Here is a 20,304-nt window from a genome sequence, read left to right as displayed (position 1 = left end):
TGTGAATGACAATTCACAATTGACAAGAAAAGAAATAGATTAAGGATTAATTATAAGTTTGTTTAAAAACAAAAGGGAAAAAAATAGTGTGAGCTGGTACTCTCATCCAACAAAGATACCGGTGGCGGTTGAAGAGGTGACACGTGGCGTAAAGAAAGTGGAATAAGTGACACCAATAGTGGTGGGATCCAAATGCTCACGTGTATGCTCATATATAAGAGTAAATCTCGGGATTCGCAGCCATAGTCGAAGAAGCCCAGCCCAGCCCGGATCTGATCTCATCATCACATCGCTCTCTCTTCTTCCTCCTCTTCTCTACCACTACTTCTACTTCCTCTTCTCTTCAATTTCTCGCATTCAATCTCACTCTCAATTCAAATGCTTCAATTCACACATTCCTCTTCTTCTTCCTCTCCCTCACGCTCCTTTCATTTCTCATTCGACAATTATCCCTCACATTCCATTTCTGTCCTCACTATCATTTTGTGATAGACGCAAAGCAGCAACTAAACAGTTAGTTACGAACTGCAACTACATTTGCATTTGCGTTTTGACCTAATTTATGCGTCAATGTGATTTGGCGTTAATGGCGGCAAGTTCTAGAGGCTTCTCCACCACGCACTTCGATTTCAAGCTACGAGTTAGGCGACTCAGTGTTGCTCTCCAGCCTAACACTAACGTCCTCGGTTTCGGCTCCAGGAAGCGCAGGAAGGTCTGCTCCGGTGCCGACCGAGTTCGACTCGGTAGTTTCCAACTGCGCTGCTGCTGTTCCGACTCGGTTACTCCGATTCGCAGAACGAGTGGTCCTGGCGGCAACGGCGGCGACAAGAATGACGAATGGCGCTTCGATGCAAAGAAAAAGCCTCACTCTCACACTCTCAGAGTCAGAATTCAGGCTTCTCCTGCCGCAATGCCTTTCGCTTCTCCGCCGTACGTCTATATATAGAATCGTTGTTTTCTTAGTTGTTTGAAATTTATTCGTATAGGTCTCTGGAATTTGCATATATTGGCTTGATATCGATGCTGTGACTTTTGTGGTTTTAAAATGATATTGGATCTGTAGTATGTTCTATACGGATTATGAAACAAAACGTTCCTGCATCAGTGCTAACCTACTAAGCCTTTTTGTTTCGGCTCAATTTTTTGTGTAGTAGTGTATATGTCATGAATTACGAATATCATTGCAAATGAGTTTTTAGGAATTTCCATAGTTTATTTTCTGATTTCAAACGTCCTTGGAAGATGCTTGTGATTGTGATGTCCATGTTCTGGTTTGTAATATAATAGATGAAAGTGGCTTTATATATGCATCTGTCACTATGTAATGTAGGAAGATGCATCAACCATTAAGCAGAATGATCGATGAGGGTAAAATAATTTTAGTATTTTCGATTGTATCCTCGACTTCTGAAGGCTGATGTGATTATGTTTATATCCACAAAGATTTCTTAATTTATCCTAACTATTATACTGGTTTTAAAATGAAAATAATTAGGCGTTGATTTTGTCATCATACTGAAATGTTCTGATCTACCTCTAGGAGCAAGGAAGGATGAAAAACACTTTTCATTGTTTCTTTTCTGTTTTGGTTTTCTGGTTGTCCACAATGTTTTCTCAAGAAAAATTAAGATGCTTTGGTTGGGGAAGCAATTATAACTCTGAATGTTAAATTGGTTGTTGTTTATAGATTCATACAATCTGTGGTGGTTGAAACTTTTTTTTTAATCAATGATCATGGTGCTTCATGATGGCCACAGATCCTTTCTGAAGCAGGAAAAATTCTTTCCTCGTTGCACCCCGAGAAATTCTGGTCCACAATCACGTGATACGCCACCAAAAAGAGGTACTTCATAACCGCCATATTTACCACTTTATATATACTCTGAACATTAACAGAGGCCATTTTAGATATGTACATTGCTCAATAATGGAGTGCTGAATATTATATCTGTTTATCTTTACTGGTTCTTCCACAGACACTGGTATAGCAAATGAGAAAGACTGGGGTATTAGCTTGTTAAATGAAAATATTAATGAGACCGGCACTAATGAAGATGGCAGTACCTGGTACAGAGAAAGTGGTGAAGAACTGGGTGAAAATGGATATAGATGTAGATGGACAAAAATGGGTGGTCAATCCCATGATACTTCCTCAGAATGGAAAGAAACGGTACTTGTTTTGGTTTAGTGTGAGAGTAAACCTATCGAAGAAGATTATGTTAACAAAACTTCTTGAATGCAAGCTTTCATATCGGTTATTTTTCTATGCTTAGTTATCAAATATATTCTTATTCAGTACCAGCAAATTATCTTGGTTTTTTTTAAAGAGAACATTAGAATATATATATATATATATATATATATATATATATATATATATATATATAACTGATTGTATTTCCAAGCTGCAGACCGGAAATATTTCCATACTTTCTTTTTGTTGTGGGATGATTTATAGTAAAACTATAAACAAAAATGATAGCAACATTATGGAATGACTTGCTGGTGCTTTTAAAGACAGAGCTTGTAATATCACACCTTTTCAACTGAATACTTCCGTAGCTTAGATAAATATATTATTTGGCAAATATGGTTGCATGTAATGGGAAGAGGATCTTGATGGTTAACACTTTCTATTACTAGGAAATGTTGAGCACTAATCTGCAATCAGATATTTCTAGGAATTTGGTTTTTACTCTTGGAGCAGCTCTAGTTTGAAAGTTAATGTTATTATTGATTTTCATGAATTTAATGCTGATTGACCTTATAAGAATCTTCATTTTTTGACAAGGGTAATTTCTAGTTATCCCTGAAGTGTCATCACAGTGACCCATCCTTGCACATACAAGTGAAATCATAACGTTGGAATTATCTTAAAATATTTGAATTTGTTGCCTAGACATTTTTAAAACCAGAATTTCTACATTTTAAATGCTTTACATATGTGGTTTCTTTCATTTGCTTTTGGTCGTTTCTCTTTACTTTAAACTTGGATGGGACGATGGGACTAAATGTTATTCTGGAGTTTATTTGTAAATAAATATTGTCTTTTGGAAATCTTTGAGGGCTTCTTCCATTTTTTTTAAGTCACTTAAGACTTATCTTTTGTTAAATCAAGCAGCTGGATAGTTCCATTGGCATCTGGTATCTGTTTATATGTTTTGAGTATACTCCATTGACATTTCTTATAGCTGAATCAAGCATATAATCTCAAAACAAATTTTGAAGTATATTTAAGTTGGTATCTTTTTAAGAATTGCATCAACTGTCTTCCAAGCCGGACTCATTCTTTATATGTTTTGTTGAAAATATTCATAACCCTATCAGTATCACACCCCAGGTGGATTCATTTAATTGGCTTTATTGATCTAATTGACAGTGGTGGGAGAAGAGTGACTGGACCGGATACAAAGAGCTAGGTATATTAGTTCCTTTGTGTTCAATTCACTAGCCTGAACTTACTAGGACACTCTTGAGAGTTCCTAGTTGCAGGACTGTTGCATTCTTATTTTTTCGACTCTTACAAAATCTAATGTCGTGGGTGCAGATGATTAGTTTTTTATGTTGTTGCAGGTGTGGAGAAATCTGGTAGAAATTCTGAAGGGGATTCTTGGTGGGAAACTTGGCAAGAAAATCTTCAGCAAGATGAATGGAGGTCATTACTTTATTTTTCTGCTTGTTGTGGATGAATGAACCCTAAACATTCTTAAACCATATTCTGGCATGTTTAAATTTGCAGTAACATAGCAAGAATAGAAAGGAGTGCACAAAAACAAGCTAAATCAGGAACTGAAAATGCAGGATGGTATGAGAAGTGGTGAGTTAATGTGTCTTGTGCATTTATATAAAAAAGTTGGCATTTATATTCATCGTATTACTCAAATGAATTTATAATATGACTGTTTTGAATTTGTGTAGGTGGGAAAAATATGATGCTAAAGGCTGGACTGAGAAAGGGGCACATAAGTATGGTAGACTGAATGAGCAATCATGGTGGGAAAAGTGGGGAGAGCATTATGATGGGAGAGGATCTGTTCTCAAATGGTTTGTATTCTAACTTTCCTATCTAAAGAGTTTGCTTTATTCTCATCTGCATTTCCATGTTGCGAATGTGTAACACATCATTAATATAGCCTTAGTTTTTCTTTTTGCAATGATTCTCTGTTAGTGTGTGCGTGTTTGTGCATCTGTATCCATGAGTTAAGATTTGTTTACATTTGTAAAAATTGATACACTTTTATCATCTAAATAACTTATTGCAGGTAATATAGAACTGTTGAATTGTATGTAGCTAGTACGCTAATCACATTAACAAAATTTTGAACAGAAATGTTCATTTCTTATGAGATTATATCATAAAGTTGTGTTAGATGATATATGTGTTTCTATCTGGACAAATATTGATGGATGTGAATTCACATGAGATGTTGTGGGCATATGACCTACATGATGTACATTCAGACTTTTCAACAGTGGAGTTTGTGAAATTTTGCTCCTATAAAATATCATTCGGTAGTTGAAGGTTGATTTTGATATAATGTAATATCAGCCGATACTGTGCTTACAAGTGTTATATGATATTTTTTGCTGGACCTCTTCAAATTTTAGCTTGCTTTGCTTGTTATTTTTTCTTTATTTTATTTTATGGCCTCCTATGGCTATACCTTTGTCAATTTTCCTGTAGATTTCTTTGGAAAAGGGGATATGAGTATCAAAATTTCTGGCTATACTTGTTCTGAATTTTGTCTTCTATTTCTTTGCTCCTTGTTGAAACTTCCTCAGGACAGATAAGTGGGCTGAAACTGAGCTTGGAACCAAATGGGGAGACAAATGGGAGGAAAGGTTTTTTAAAGGCATAGGTTCCCGTCATGGGGAAACATGGCATGTATCTCCAAGTGGTGAACGTATGTACTGTAATTTAAGCTTCCACATAAAGTCTACTCCAACATTTATTTCATACTTAGTAGTTCCCATTAAGTAACCAAATGCCATCTCTTTTCATTCCATATTCCATATTGCGATACTCCAATGGAGGTAGTCTTGGAGTTTCATTCCACTTGAAGCTTGGCTCATTGTCTGCATTGGCAATTTTTAAAGTTTTATTTGTGCATCTTTTGACACTGAATAGTTGGACATCCCCGAAAACAAGACATTACTGATTTTATTCTGTGGACATCACTTGTTTTATTCTGCTCTCCAGTTTTTTCTCAATTTTCTCCTAAAGTTAATGATAAAAGGTTTAGCTGCTGCAAAGGACACTTGTCACGTTATTTCACTCTTCAACATAACAATATTGCTTTAATGTTTTTTATTAAGTGAATGCATTTTTTTTCCCTTTACCAGGTTGGTCAAGAACTTGGGGAGAAGAGCACTTTGGAAACGGGTATGGAGCCATACACCTGATTGTTCGGATATATTTGCTCATGACGATAGCTTATTGTGAATTGGAAGTATTGAATAAATCTATTTCCAATGATATGAAGCTTTTATGCACCAGTCCCAATATTTAATGCACTTCCTCAAAATGCATTTCTGAAATATCAATTAAAAAATTAAAAAATTTAATTTGATTTGAGTTTTCTAATTATCATGTTTAGTCTCTCTTATATTTTCGTTTTCTAATTATCATGCTCGTTACTAATCGTGATTATTTATCATAAGAAACTTAAAATTAAAAAATTGGTGCTACATACACGCCTATTTCTACTTGATTCGACTTTTGTCTGCAACAGGAAGGTACATAAGTACGGAAATAGCACTACGGGCGAAAGCTGGGATATAGTTGTGGACGAGGAGACTTATTATGAGTAAGAATGTTTTTCTCAGCTACCAATATTTATTGAGTAAATGGTCAAATTGGTCCTTGAAAGATCACTGGTTTTTCAACTTGGTCCCGGAAAATTTTTTTTAATCAAATTCGTCTTTTAAAGATTTTGAATTAGTCATATTAGTTCTTTTGCCACTTTCTTTGTTGATGGTGTTAAAATTTGTTAATGTGACACGTTAAGTGACACCACAATACACTTCTAGGAGTCTCAATTGACTATTTAACATAATAAATTTATGAAATTAGATCAAATCAAAACTTAATTGAGAGGAGAATTTGAGGTATTGAAATTCCTTAATTTGAGGTTAATTTGATCTAATTTCTTAAATTAATCATGTTAATAGTCAATTAAAAATACTAAGTGTGTGTTGTGATGTTACTTATCGTACCACATCAACAAACTTTGACACCGGTAGCAATGAAAGTGACGGAAGGACTAACATGACTAATTTAAAATCTTTAAAGAACGAATTTGATTAAAAAAATCTTTCGGGGACCAATTTGGAGAATAAGTGATCTTTTAGGTAGCGTTTGTTTTGAGGTACTGAGACTGAGATTGAGAGACTGAGATTCAGTATCGTGTTTGTTAGTTTAGAGACTGGTACTAAAATTTCTGTCTCTGTCTCTAAAATTTCAGTATTTCCAGTACCTCCAAAAAGTAGGGACACAGGGGACTGAAATTTTTAGAGATGGAGACTGAAACTTTAATAACATTTTATACCTAAAATACTTTCATTTCAATTAATTAATTCCAATTTTACCCTTTGTGCAAATTAAATTAGAGTTTCATTCTTGTTTCAATTCCTGTCTCCCATTTTGCACCAAACAGAATACTCAGATTTATTTCAATTCCTGTCTCTTAGTCTCTGTCTCTCAGTCTCAGTTTTTCCGTCTCTGTCTCTCCACCAAACGCTAAGGACTAATTTGACCATTTACTCAACATTTAACATGTATAAATAAATTTATAGATCAATTTTAATACTCTTATTGTCACGTGTCAACCATTCATATCTTTACATGACTTTCGAAATAATTACAAGAGTCAAACGATTTTAATAGTGACTATATACGATTAGATCACTGCCAAAAATGTTTACTTAACAAATTTTGATTGCCTGTATTATAAATGAAGCTTGGCCCGCTTTAAGCTTACTTAAATTACTTTACCAATTGAAAACCTTTTTTGAAGTGGAATGGGTGTACATTCCAAAATATATTTGATTTGATTATGAATATGGCATGTATTCCATTTGGATTTGAGAATGTTTGTGACTGTATGAAGGGCTGAACCTCACTATGGATGGGCGGATGTGGTGGGTGATTCAAGCCAATTACTCTCGATTGAACCTCGGGAGAGGCCACCGGGTGTCTTTCCCAGTTTGGACTTTGGTACGCCGCCATCAGCCGAAGCTGAGCAGGACTCACCTGATGATTTGCCTCCCTCACAATGACAGAACCACATTCTCTAATTTGGTCAGTTTTTTCAGAGCAACCCATCGTAATGCGGGAAGCTCCATTTGTACAAGATGTGGATCAATCATTTTATTCATTCTTTCCCATATTTTAATTGTTTTCCATTTTTCTCTCTTCTCTCCCTTTTTTCTTTTTTAAAAAAATCTTTTGTCTTTCCCCTCGTTAAACTCTGCATTGATGATATTCATATTTAGTTATTTACTGGTCATGAAATTATTTGATACTTTGGACATCGGCCAACAATTTCTTTTTCTTCTCTTAATTTTTACTTGCCCACTATTTTCATGCTGATTAATTCGTTAAATGAAAAATTGGTTCCTTAACAAAATAAAAAATTCTACAATGCGAAATTAGTTTCATGAATAATTTAGATGAACAAAACTTATGAAAATACATTTTATATTCCAAATCCCACGAGGATATTCTTTTTGCGTTTAAAACTTAAATTTATTCATATCTATTTTAGGGTTTGAAATCCTAAAATGTTTTGTAATAGGGGTTTGAAACTATTGCAAAATAGCGTAGCTGGGTTGTTTCTTTATTGTTTAAAACTTTGAATTTAAATATTTTTAGGTTTTGAAATTCTAAATATTTTTATTTTAATTTGAAACTCCACAAATTGAAAATATTTTTTTTAGGATTTTAATCCCAAACTATTAATTTTTTAGAGTTTGAAATGCTAAATAATTTTAGTAGACGTTGTTTAAAATTCTCACAATGCTTAGGTAGCATTTGTTTTATTATGTTTAGTAGCTAGAGATTGAAACTAAAATTTCAATCAATCATGAGACAAAATTTAAATCTCTTTGGCACTTCTAAAAAATAAAGACACATGAAATTTTTTGAGATAAAGATTAAAATTTTAATAATTTAAAAAAAAAATACTTTTATTTAACTTTTATTTTAAATCTATTTTTTAATTTTTATATTTATTTTAAACTAAACATAATACTAAATATAATTCAATCTAGTATATTTTATACTAAATATAATTTAAGTTTCTGTCTATATCTCAATCTTCCTTTTACATGTAGGTTAAATTTCTATTTTCTAGAGTTTAAAATTTTAAATAATTATTGTAATAAGAACAAATGCGTGGATGTCCATTTATGACTTGGACGGTTAATTGAAGGAATCATCTTTTTAAAGATGAATTCATATTAATTGAGAGTTGAAAATGAAGTCCCCTTATGTATATAAATAGGAGGTTAAGCCTCCGTTAATAAGACATCAATAACAATAATTTTCTCTCTCTATATTGTCTATATGCAAAACTTTTCTCCTTTCTCTTTCATACGTTGCTAATATATAATAGTAATAAATATATAAGTTACTTCTATTATTATAGTGAGATAATTATATTGGTGAATATCAAAATTAGAGTCTTCTATTTACATTTTATTTTATATTATATCTTCCTTATTTATTTATTCTACATCACGTTATCAGCACGAGGCTCTGATCAAATTTTAAGAAGACTCTAGGTAACAAAATTTTATTATGTCAAAACTCTCTCATCTTGAATTTAATGCTCTTGATATATTTGGAAATAACTATTTATCATGGATACTAGATGCTAAAATCCATCTTGATTCAATGGATCTTGAAAATACCATTAAAACTGAAAATAATGTATCTCAGAAGGATAAAGTCGAGGTCATGATTTTTCTTCATCCTCATCTTGACGAAGGATTGAAAAATGAACATCTCACATTAAAAGATCCTGCAGATCTCTGGAAAGACCTTGAAGAAAGGTATAATCATTAAAAGACAGTGATACTTCCTCAACCCCGATATGTTAGAGAAAATTTTCTCAACCTTTCATGCCTCGAATGTGCTCCTGTAGCAGTATCGAGAAAAAGAATTTAAAAAGTATTCTGAGTTAATTTTTTGCCTTCTCGTTGCTGAACACAATAATGAATTACTTTTAAGGAATCATGAAGCGCGCCCAGCTGGCGCCGCCCGATTTTCTGAAGTAAATGCGACAAATCATAACCCCAGAAGAGGTAAATGGCAAGGTTTTGGTAATAAGAAAAATTATGGGAGGAAGAAGAATTATGTTCACAAGAGAGGATCTCACCAGAAATGGGATAAGGAAAGAAACAATGGGCAAAATAAATCAATTGAGGATAAATATTTTTATTGTGGTGGAAAGGGCCATTGGTCACGTACCTGTCGTACACCAAGGCACCTAGTCAATCTTTATCAAGCATCTTTGAAAAAAGACGACAAAGGAAAGGAAACAAATTTTGTTTTAAATGATATTGAAAATTTTACCACTCATTATGATGTATCTGATTTCTTTGAGAATCCTAAAAGAAATATTGGTCATTTGATCAATGATGGAATAGTTTAATATATGTGTTTGTTAAGTATTCATGTGAATAAATAATGTAAGAAAATTTCTTGTTAAGTTTTATGCATTTGAATTTCAAGTGTGATATATATGAATAATGTTTGATAAAATATTTATGAATTTTAAAATTACTGAATGTACCAAAATAATAATAATAAAATTTTTATACTATACTTATAAAAATATTTTCAATCAAGGAAATGATTTTACTGCGTAGATATTTCTACTCATTTTATTATTATTTGTTTTTGAAGAGAATGATAAGGACATATAGTGAAGATATTTCTCTTGCAGATAGTGCGAGTTCGCACACCATTTTTAAAAGTAATATATATTTTACCCATTTTGTGCCAAAAGAAGAATATGTTAATACTATTATTGGCTTAGGCAATGTGATAGAAGGCTCTGAAAGAGCTATAATTTCGTTTCCTGGAGGAACAAAATTCATAATAAATAATGCACTATTATCTACCAAGTCTCTAAGAAACTTGTTGAGTTTCAAAGATATTCGCCGAAATGGATATCATATTGAGACAATGAATGAGGGAAATCATGAGTACTTATGTATCACAACTCATGATTCAAATAAAAGAGTTATATTAGAAAAGTTACCCTCACTCTCATCTGGATTATATTATATCAAAATTAGTGCAATTGAATCACATGCCATTGTAAACCAGAAGTTTACTAGCCCAAATGAATTTATAATTTGGCACGACCGATTGGGTCATCCGAAAACAATCATGATGCGGAGAATTATTAAAAACTCCCATGGACATTCACTAAAGAACCAAAAGATTCTTAAATCTAGTAAATTTTGTTGTGCTGCATGTTCTCAAGAGAAGTTAATTTTAATGCTATCACCAATAAAGATTAAGCACTTATTGTATGGATAATGAAATAAGTGTTGAACATCTAGTAGCTTACGTTCACACATAAAATGGGTTAGCAGAATCACTTATTAAACGCCTCCAATTAATTGCTAGACCCTTACTTATGATAACAAATCTCTCAACTTCGGCTTGGGGGCATGCTATTTTACATGCTACAGCACTTATTCGTTTGAGACCAACGAGTTACCATCAGTTCTCTCCTATGCAATTAGCTTTTGGCCAGCAGCCAAATGTTTCCCATTTAAGGATATTTGGGTGTGCGATATATGTTCTCATTGCACCATCTTCTCGCACCAAAATGGGACCCCAAAGAAAATTGGGGATATATGTTGGATATGATTCTCCCTCTACAGTGAGGTATTTTGAGATACAAACTGGAGATGTATTTAAAGTCCAGTTTGCGGATTGTCATTTTGATGAATCAAAATTTTCAACATTAGGGGGACTAAATAAGCTTCTTGAAAAGGAACTTAATTGGAATGCATCATCCTTGATACATTTAGATCCTCGATTAGGGCAATATGAACTAGAAGTTCAAAAGATTATACATTTGCAAAGAATAGCAAATGAATTGCCTGATGCATTTTCTGATACGAAAAGGATTACTAAATCCTATAAACCGGCTGAAAATGCTCCGATTTGAGTTGATGTCCCAGTTGGACAAATGGCCACCGAAACAATTTCACGCCAGAAGCGTGGCAGGCCTATCGGTTCCAAAGACAAAAATCTTCGAAAAAGAAAAGAGGTAAATACTATTCCTGTTAAAAAAAGACATAGTAAAGACACCAGCAGTTGTCTAAAATTCTGATATAACGCTAGAAGACATTCAGGTACCTGAAAATTGTGAAAATGACGAGATCTCGATAAATTATGTCTTTACAAGAGAGAAATGGAACCGAAATAAAACACTTGTCAATGAAATATTTGCATATAATGTGTCATTAAATATCATGCATGAAAGTAAGGATTTTGAGCCAAGAACAGTTGAAGAATGTCGACAAATATATGATTGGCCAAAATGGGAAGAAGCCATGAAGACTGAGTTAAACTCACTTGCAAAACGTGAAGTCTTTAGACCTATAGTCCGTACACCAGAAGATGTAAAACCTGTTGGATACCAATGGTATTTGTGAGAAAACGAAATGAAAAAAATGAAGTTGTGCGCTACAAAGCCCGACTTGTGGCACAAGGTTTTTCACAAAGCCCCGGTATATATTATAAAGAAACGTATTCCCCTGTAGTGGATATGATAACATTGCGTTATTTGGTTAGTTTATCTGCATATCATAAACTACATATGCATTTAATGGATGCAGTAACAGCCTACTTATACAGCTCATTAGATCGTGATATCTATATGAAAGTCCCTGAAGGACTAAAAATATCTAAACCATCCAATGAATATTCACATGGGTTATACTTAGTCAAATTACAAAAATCTTTATATGGTCTAAAGCAATCTGGACAAATGTGATATAATCGTCTTACTGAGTATCTGACCAAAAATGGATTCAAGAATAATGATATCTGCCCATGTGTTTTCATAAAGAAATTTGCATATGGATTCATTATAATTGTTGTGTACGTTGATGATTTAAACATTGGAACTTCTGAAGAGATTCCAACAATTATCAAAGCTCTGAAAGAAGAGTTTGAGATGAAAGATCTTGGAAAGACTAAATTTTGTCTCGCTCTGCATATCGAGCATACAAAAAATGGGATCTTTATTCATCAAACAACATACACAGAAAAGTTCTTGAAAAGATTATATATGGATAAGTCACATCCATTATGTACCCCAATAATTGTAAGATCTTTGGATATGGAAAATGATCAATTTCGTCCTAAAGAAGAGAATGAAGATATCCTTGGTCCTGAAGTACCATATCTTAGTGCCATTGGAGCGCTAATGTATCTTGCTAATAATACACGACCCGATATATCATTTGCTGTGAATTTACTAGCAAGGTATAGTTCCTCTCCAATCAGAAGACGTTAAAATGGAATCAAACAAATCTTTCGATATCTTCATGGAATGGTTGATATGGGATTGTTTTATCCATATGGATCTAAGTCACAACTTGTTGGCTATGCAGCTGCATGATACTTGTTTGATCTACACAAAGAGAGATTTCAAATAGGATATCTGTTCACATATGGTGGTACAACTATATCATGGAGGTCCACAAAACAGACGATAGCAGCAACCTCCTCTAATCATGCTGAAATACTAGCGATACATGAAGATAGTCGGGAGTGTTTTTGGCTCAGGAATCTAATCCAATATATTCTGTCATCATATGGACTGATTGATCATAAGATAGCTCCAACTGTCCTATTTGAAGATAATACAGCATGCATTGCTCAATTTAAGGGTGGATACATCAAAGGTGATAGAACAAAGCATATTTCTCCCAAATTCTTTTTCACTTATGATCTTCAAAATCAAGGGACAATTGATGTCCAACAGATCCGCTCAAATGATAATCTGACAGATTTATTGACAAAGTCACTACCAAAATTTTCTTTTGAAAGATTGGTACATCAGATTGGGATGCGTCGATTTCGAGAAATTAAATGATGTCTGCAAGAGGGGGAGATTGTACTCTTTTTTCTTTGGTCAGGTTTTTTCCCATTGGATTATTCTTGACAAGGTTTTTAATAAGGCAGTCCCCATCAAAGAATATTGTACTGTTTTTCCTTCACTAAAGTTTTTTTCCCATTGGATTTTTCTTTAGTAAGGTTTTAATGAGGCATAATCCTAAATGGTCATTCAAGGGGGAGTGTTGTGATAAGAACAAATGCGTGGATGCCCATTCATGACTTGGACGGTTAATTGAAGGAATCATCTTTCCAAAGATGAATTCATATTAATTGAGAATTAAAAATGAAGTCTTGTATAAATAGGAGGTTAAGCCTCTGTTAATAAGACATCAATAACAATAATCTTTTCTCTCTATATTGTCTATATACAAAACTTTTCTCATCTCTTGCTAATATATAATAGTAATAAATATACAAGTTACTTCTATTATTATAGTGAAATAATTATATTGGTAAATATCAAAATTAGAGTCTTTTATTTATATTTTATTTCATATTATATCTTTCTTATTTATTTATTCTACAACAATAATATCTTTTTTAGTGCTTAAAACTTTATATATTATCTAAGGTTTTGAAACTCTAAATAATTATATTATATGGGGGTTGAAAATCCCACAAAATAAACATAATTATTTAGTGTTTAAAATATTGTAAATTAAATATAAAAGTTGAGGAGAAACATCATATTTATTTATAGCCAGTCCAACCGAATAATAAAGATGTGATTTAAATTTAGGTTTTCTCTTGTACTGTATGCTCTCTTTATCATTAAACTATATTATTTTTTAATTTTTAATTTTTTTATATCCTAATTATAATTATTTAGTAAAATTACACAATAATTTATTTAGATATTTTAATTTTAAATTTATTTATATTTAAATTAATTATATTTTTTAATAAATACATATAGTATATAACAATATAATAAATATTAAAATACTTTAATACAAAAATTAAATTAAAAAATCTTTATCATAAAAAAATATTAAAATTTTATATACTTATTTAATAATAATTGGATTATAAGTCGTTGATTATAATTTGTTGAACTAATTGTTTTTAAAATATTAGTTAAGATATGTATTTTAAATTTTTTATTATTTTATATTTTTTATTTATAAAGGATTAGTTCTACCAATCCAATTAGTAATTCATCAGTTGAACCAATAAACCAATAGTCTCACGGATTCTGTTCTTACAACTATGTATTTATTCTTTTCTATTTTTCAGAAAAAAATGAAGGAAAAAAAAAACAAGGACAAGTTCCCCGAATAGTTGAACATGTGTAGATTTCTCCCAACGATTATAGCGATCCTCTCTCTCACAGCAAAAGGTTTCCCAAAACTTTTGGGACAAAAACTTTATGTTGGCATTTTGCTGCTTCTATTAGTGAAAATCAGTTGATTGCATCAAAATGCCAAAGAAAACTAGAAGCAGCGACGCACAATTTTCAACTATAAGAAATTTCCAGAACGAAGATATACACCGCCTACAAGGCTACGCCTCAACGTTGAACGGCTTCCCTCAATTGCACTCCCATTGCTCACTTCCGATCCCATCTCTGCGGATTCAGTTATGTCATCCCCTTGATCGAACCCAGGCCATTATATCATCGTGCATTTGATGATCCCATGTTTGAATTTTTTTCAGTATGTCTTTCCAAGTTATGTGGCTTTTCTGGCTCCTGAGTTTGTCATATACTTTCAATTGACTGGTAGCTGCTCAAGGGGATGTAACTAAGACTAACATAGCATAATGCAAGCAGGTACAATAGTGCTGAATATGGTAGCTCAACTAATCTGATACAACTTCTTCTAACTCGGGATTCTGAGAGTTCATTGCGTCATAGTCCGACACCGTTCCGTTGTATGTACCCTTCTCTACTCGATCACTCAGATCTTCATCATTTTCGTAATCATCATCCTCCATTTCTGGCAATCCAGAATCATCATAATCCTCGTCATCATCATTTTCATTGATTGCATTATCCTTCCCATGTTTTCTATGTCCAGAATCTTGGCCCACTTTGGGCACAGAATCTTCACAGATGCAGGTAGATGGGTTCTCATGAAACACGCCTCTGCCTGGTCTAACCTCATTTGGTTCCCCCATGAAGCCTTTTTGAAAAGTCTGTACACGGGAAGCAAAAGCTTCCCAAGTCATATTATTTCTGTTCATGATCAATTGGTAGAGATTTTTAGCATTTGGACGAATGGTTGGTTTGTGCCCAAAGTATCTCCTATAAGAAAGTTCATGGAAAGATAGAGTGGGTATAGATACGAGCGACCAACAGAAACAAGAAGAAAAAGCATATGCAGTTAATTTACCTTCGCCCAGCTAATATTTTAGCCATATTACCATTGTTATTGGTCACAAATACGTCACTTTCATCACAAACAATGAAGTCAAGTGCCGCCATGCGAGAGGAAAATGAAGAAAATGGTTCTAATTCTTCCTTAATAGCAATGGTCTCTTTTGAATGGATATTAGGAAATAATGCTCTCAGAGGTGCCAATGTATTTTCCCCTCCATATATTTCCCCTGATGCAACGTAAATATGAACACCAGAACCATACCCCAAGGCTCTTAGCATGAGACCAACTTCTTCTGGGGTTAACGGGCATTTTCCCTGTCTTCTTTGCTTATCAGGATTGGCTCCCTGCATTTCAATATAATCACATTATTCACTACTCTATATATTTCAAATCTGCTATCAACATAAGCATAAATCAAAATCATTCTCAACAAAATAATGTTTATGCCTCAGCAGGATGAATGATTTTTCAGATTTTAATAGTCACTGATAATAATCATTCTATGAACACATGCTATTAGGTTTAATAGCAGAAAAGGCAACAATAAAATATTACTAACAATCATTGGCAATAACAAAATTTAACTTTTGAGCTTACATGTAGCGTCTTCCACCTCTTCCTTATTGCACCCAGTTCTTTCCGTTCCTTCTCTCCTCCACCATAATCGCATCCAGAAAATGCAAGCATATCGGGTTCAAATCTGGAGCAAGAAAAGATAATCACATCTAGAAACTATTAAACACTAAAATTGTTTTTGGTCTGGAAAGAGTAAAATCCTTTTCTTTATTGTATTGTACAAGGCCCATGGACCTAGGGAAGGCCCCACTAGGGGGCAGGGTGAGGCCAGTGCAGTCATCCAAAAATATCGCCAAGGCTTGCAATAGTTGAGCTTTATTGGTTATCATACTGCTGAGTCTAATCATGTGAATTATATAGGATAGAAATGAATAATAAACCAAAACTACCTCTTCTCACCCCCAAAAAACCAAAAAAAAAAAAAACCCCTACCTCAGGTGCAGTGCGATATAATGTTTGCTTCTCATCCTCATCCGACGTACCAATTTTCTACCCATTGCAAGTATTGGGTCGGTAAATCTTAACCCATGGTAGTTAACTCGACATCTTAACTTCTGATACTCCGGATCCAACCTGTTTGCAAGCCTGTAGTCATACTTGCTGAGCTGAATAACCTGCCACAAAGTGAAGCAAATAAATTTAATATATTTACTGGATAATCAAATATTCAAACAGTTATCCACGTGCTGCTATCAGAACTTAAGGAGTCAATTAGTTGTATAAATGTAAACATACTTTAACTCGACTTCCATCATGCGAGTAGAATCCAACTCAACAATTACTGGATAGAGACATTTGAAACAGTGACAAAAATCTAACAAATGGATGTTCTCTTTCCAAAAGAACGAATAGAATTAAATCTATAAGGACAAGACTAAGTAGTTAGCGCTGCATGAGTTGTCATGTACTCGTGTATCTTCATCATCTGAAATATCGGGCAATTATTTTTTTTTTTTGGGAGAGAGACGGAGAGAATGAGGCTTGCAATCAAAGTAAAGGAAGCGGTAGATCCTAGTTTGACTCAAATATTGTAGCCATTGCACACGTCGTGTTTAATTCCGCTTTTTATTTTTAATATTGGAATAAAATTGTATGTTTTGCTATATTACAAAGATAAGAAGTGTACCATGAAATTGTTGAGAATAATTGGAAGAATTCCGATGGTCAAATTTAGTAACAAAAGGTATAAAGGTCAGATTTGTGCTTATACTATTTTATTTTTTTATAAAATAAAAAAATCTAAGAGTCAAAATTTGTATTTATAATTTTCTTTATTTTTTTAAATAAAAAATTTGGCAGTTAGATTTGTGTTTATAAAATTTTTATTATTTTAAAATCACAAATCTAAAAATTCCATGTAAAATTTAACCTTCAAATTTTTATCTTCACATAAAATAAACATCCAACCTACCCATATCAGTGAATAACAAACTATGTTTATTCATCTCTACAAAAATTAGCCGTTTAATTCATCATATAACCACAAGATGGCATCCCAATGAAGGAAACTGGAAAAGACTATATTGAAAACAAAAGGCATCCAATAATTGAAGTTGACTGACTTTAAAATTTTATGATTTATCCCGTAAATGTTTGGATTATAGACCTTAAACTAAAAGCATTTTAGAACACATTTTATTATCACAGAATAACGACTTCCACACAACAAACTGACAATCAACCTGGTGAATAAATTTACCTCTTTCTAGTTCTAGTTAACACACAGCAGTTACTGAGTTGTACATCATATCAGCACCATCAGAGTTTCAGGACATAAAAAACTTACATGCTTTTTCTGGAGTATAGGTAATATACGATTTATATAACATCTTTCGCTACACTTCCTTGGAACACGCAACGAGTACAGAGATGATCTTCGGCGAACCTTTGCTGGGAGTTCCTTGATAATTTTGACATCTTTTGATAGGAAGGATATAAACCATTCAACATCAAAGATCTCCGAGAAGTTACTGCAACAGGCAAAGTATAACATCATTTAACAATCTAAGATACATCACAGAGAAAGTGCGAATGGAGTGTCAATACTTAGATCGCTAACTAAAATTAAATAGTATAACTGCAGACAAGGGCTAAACAATATATGTCCTTTCTGCGACTGACCTAGAATCTTTCCAAAAAGACCGTTGATCAAGTTTGGGAACAACAAGAGTAGAATTCAGAATTCGCGCAGCAACAACAGCATCTGTAATCTGTCAGATGCAGAAAAGGAAATATTGGCATTGACAGCTGAGTATGCAGAAAGTTTGCAATTACTAACCAATTATTATATACAACAACGTGGGGTCGGCTAGACAACAATTATTATATGCTGCATTAAAGTTCTGAGGCTATATGTATTTCAAGCAAGCAGGTACAACTTTTGAAAAATAAACGATATGTTTCTTCCAGAAATGCAGGTAATAACGTAATCCAGAAAACTTTAGAAATCAAAAGACAGAAAATTAAAAGTAGAAGACACTTTTGTAGTCACACTGTCACAGTTATTGTCCTGAAACGTGTCAGAGCCTTTGTCAATTTTATCGTCACAACTTCCAAGTCTTACATATGAAAGAAGCACTTTATATGAAGAGAAAGTGTTTCTAAGGCAATCCGTAAGCAGCGGTTTGGATAAAACTTAGAAATCTTTTAAGGCTCCATGGTTATTTAATATTTAGTTCTATCTGCCAAGTTTAGTTCCGTTCTCATTAAAATGCAACACAGCATACTCCTACAATATAGCAATTAATAAGTTGATTTTGTTCACAGTAGGCAATTTTTTCTCCCAGTTTTTTGTGTTCAATTCACAGTAAATTTACTAGGAGTCACTGTAGTTTTCTTTATACTAAAAAAAAAATCATATCATTATAATAGAGGCAAGATTCCAGAAAATTACTCCAGTTCTTTGTTGATTCAAGCCACCACTGGTTGCAATTACCAAATACCGATCCGGATGAGTAATGGCTTGAGCTTCTGCCACGCAAAAAGCGCATTCCTCATATATCATATACCATATGACAATACATATACACACAGCGCAATCTAAGCTTTAAACTAAACGGTTCTATATGCATGAAATACGCACTTGGAAACTCGCTGCTTGCGTTGCTACATCCATAGAAGTTTACGGAATTGTTAAAGCTCCAGAGTCCGCGATTCAACTTCCCTATTATTTTCTGGTTATTATGATAGGATAAAAACAAAATCACAAGCATAGTGACTGGTTAAGATCCAAAGGAAACAAAACGTGGAACTGAACAACAAATTGAAAAAAATAAAAGAAGCAAGAAGAAAGCCCTAACCGGAACGCGGAACACATTATCTCCAATAGCGTTGTCCTCCGATTGAACGTCAAACTACACGCACAACATTAGGTGAGAAAACGGTGAGGAATCAACGATCGATTGATTATGTTCAATTCATGTCGAACAGAGAGAAAGAGAGAGAGTACCGAAGAGCGTTGGCGCGGGCGGTGCATATGATTAGTTTCGTTGGGAGAAGGAGCTAGAAGAGAGAGTAGCGCGAAGAGAAACATAAGAGCGGCAGCGACGGCAGAGATGAGAGGAATCAAGAGAGGGAAACGCTGCAAATGGTGGAGGCGCCGCCTCTGAGGAGCCATAACGAGGAGGAGAAACCGATCGAACAAGGTAGTTAGTTATGCCGTACGGCATTGAAGTGCGAGCGAATGAAATGACCGAACGAGCGAATGAATGAATGAATGAAGGAATAAATATAAATAGATTTGAAAAGAAAAAGAGAGCGATGATGGCGCGTGGGGCGTGACTGGCTGATGAGACAAAGAATAACTATAAAAGGGGGACTCTGTCTCTTCCTCTGCCTCAGCTGGCTGCCATGCTAATCATAATGTCAATCCTTCCCTCCTGTAATCTGGTTTTGTTTTGACTCCTTCAGGATTCTTTGCTTTGTTTCTTTCCAATATTATCCGGTAGGGAAACGATTCCTCTTAATTTTTTTTTGAATTATTTAGACCCAGAGAAACAGATCTCCTTTTGAAAAAATAATTAAATAATAAATAATTATATTAAAAATATTTTATAAATAAATTATTTTGTGTTTGGATTTTTAGTTTTAAAAGTGGTTATTAATACCCTTAATAGCCCCTCACTTACGCACATTGCTCACTCACTCTTTCGCTTCAGAAATAGTTACTATCATAAATACATAAATAAATGAATACATGCATATAATAGTGCTAACTAAATAAAACATTTTCCATGAAATCTTTTGGTCTGATGG

At 33.6% G+C, this 20,304-nt stretch overlaps 2 protein-coding genes across 2 annotated transcripts; one reads left to right on the top strand and one right to left on the bottom strand.

Moving 5' to 3' along the window:
• Positions 1-238: 238 nt before the first annotated feature.
• Positions 239-7,543, top strand: LOC107609689 (inactive purple acid phosphatase-like protein). Its single transcript, XM_016311706.3, has 11 exons — positions 239-930; positions 1,758-1,843; positions 1,977-2,170; positions 3,380-3,419; positions 3,574-3,655; positions 3,740-3,817; positions 3,919-4,044; positions 4,783-4,904; positions 5,344-5,383; positions 5,733-5,807; positions 7,110-7,543. The coding sequence occupies exons 1-11, from the start codon at positions 563-565 to the stop codon at positions 7,276-7,278; spliced, it is 1,380 nt and encodes a 459-aa protein (XP_016167192.1). The 5' UTR covers positions 239-562; the 3' UTR covers positions 7,279-7,543.
• A 6,808-nt stretch (positions 7,544-14,351) lies between these two features.
• Positions 14,352-19,957, bottom strand: LOC107609803 (O-fucosyltransferase 16-like). Its single transcript, XM_016311835.3, has 10 exons — positions 19,499-19,957; positions 19,350-19,403; positions 19,133-19,223; positions 18,944-19,020; positions 18,172-18,260; positions 17,837-18,020; positions 16,483-16,664; positions 16,072-16,174; positions 15,487-15,818; positions 14,352-15,398 (listed from the first exon to the last, which is right to left on the bottom strand). The coding sequence occupies exons 1-10, from the start codon at positions 19,664-19,666 to the stop codon at positions 14,954-14,956; spliced, it is 1,725 nt and encodes a 574-aa protein (XP_016167321.1). The 5' UTR covers positions 19,667-19,957; the 3' UTR covers positions 14,352-14,953.
• Positions 19,958-20,304: the final 347 nt, after the last annotated feature.

This window comes from Arachis ipaensis, chromosome B7 (assembly GCF_059453495.1).
Source record: "Arachis ipaensis isolate K30076 ecotype BB chromosome B7, ASM5945349v1, whole genome shotgun sequence".
Taxonomy (NCBI): Eukaryota; Viridiplantae; Streptophyta; class Magnoliopsida; order Fabales; family Fabaceae; genus Arachis; species Arachis ipaensis.
Note: the sequence above shows the minus strand (reverse complement) of the source record. Positions and strands in the feature narration are given on the sequence as shown.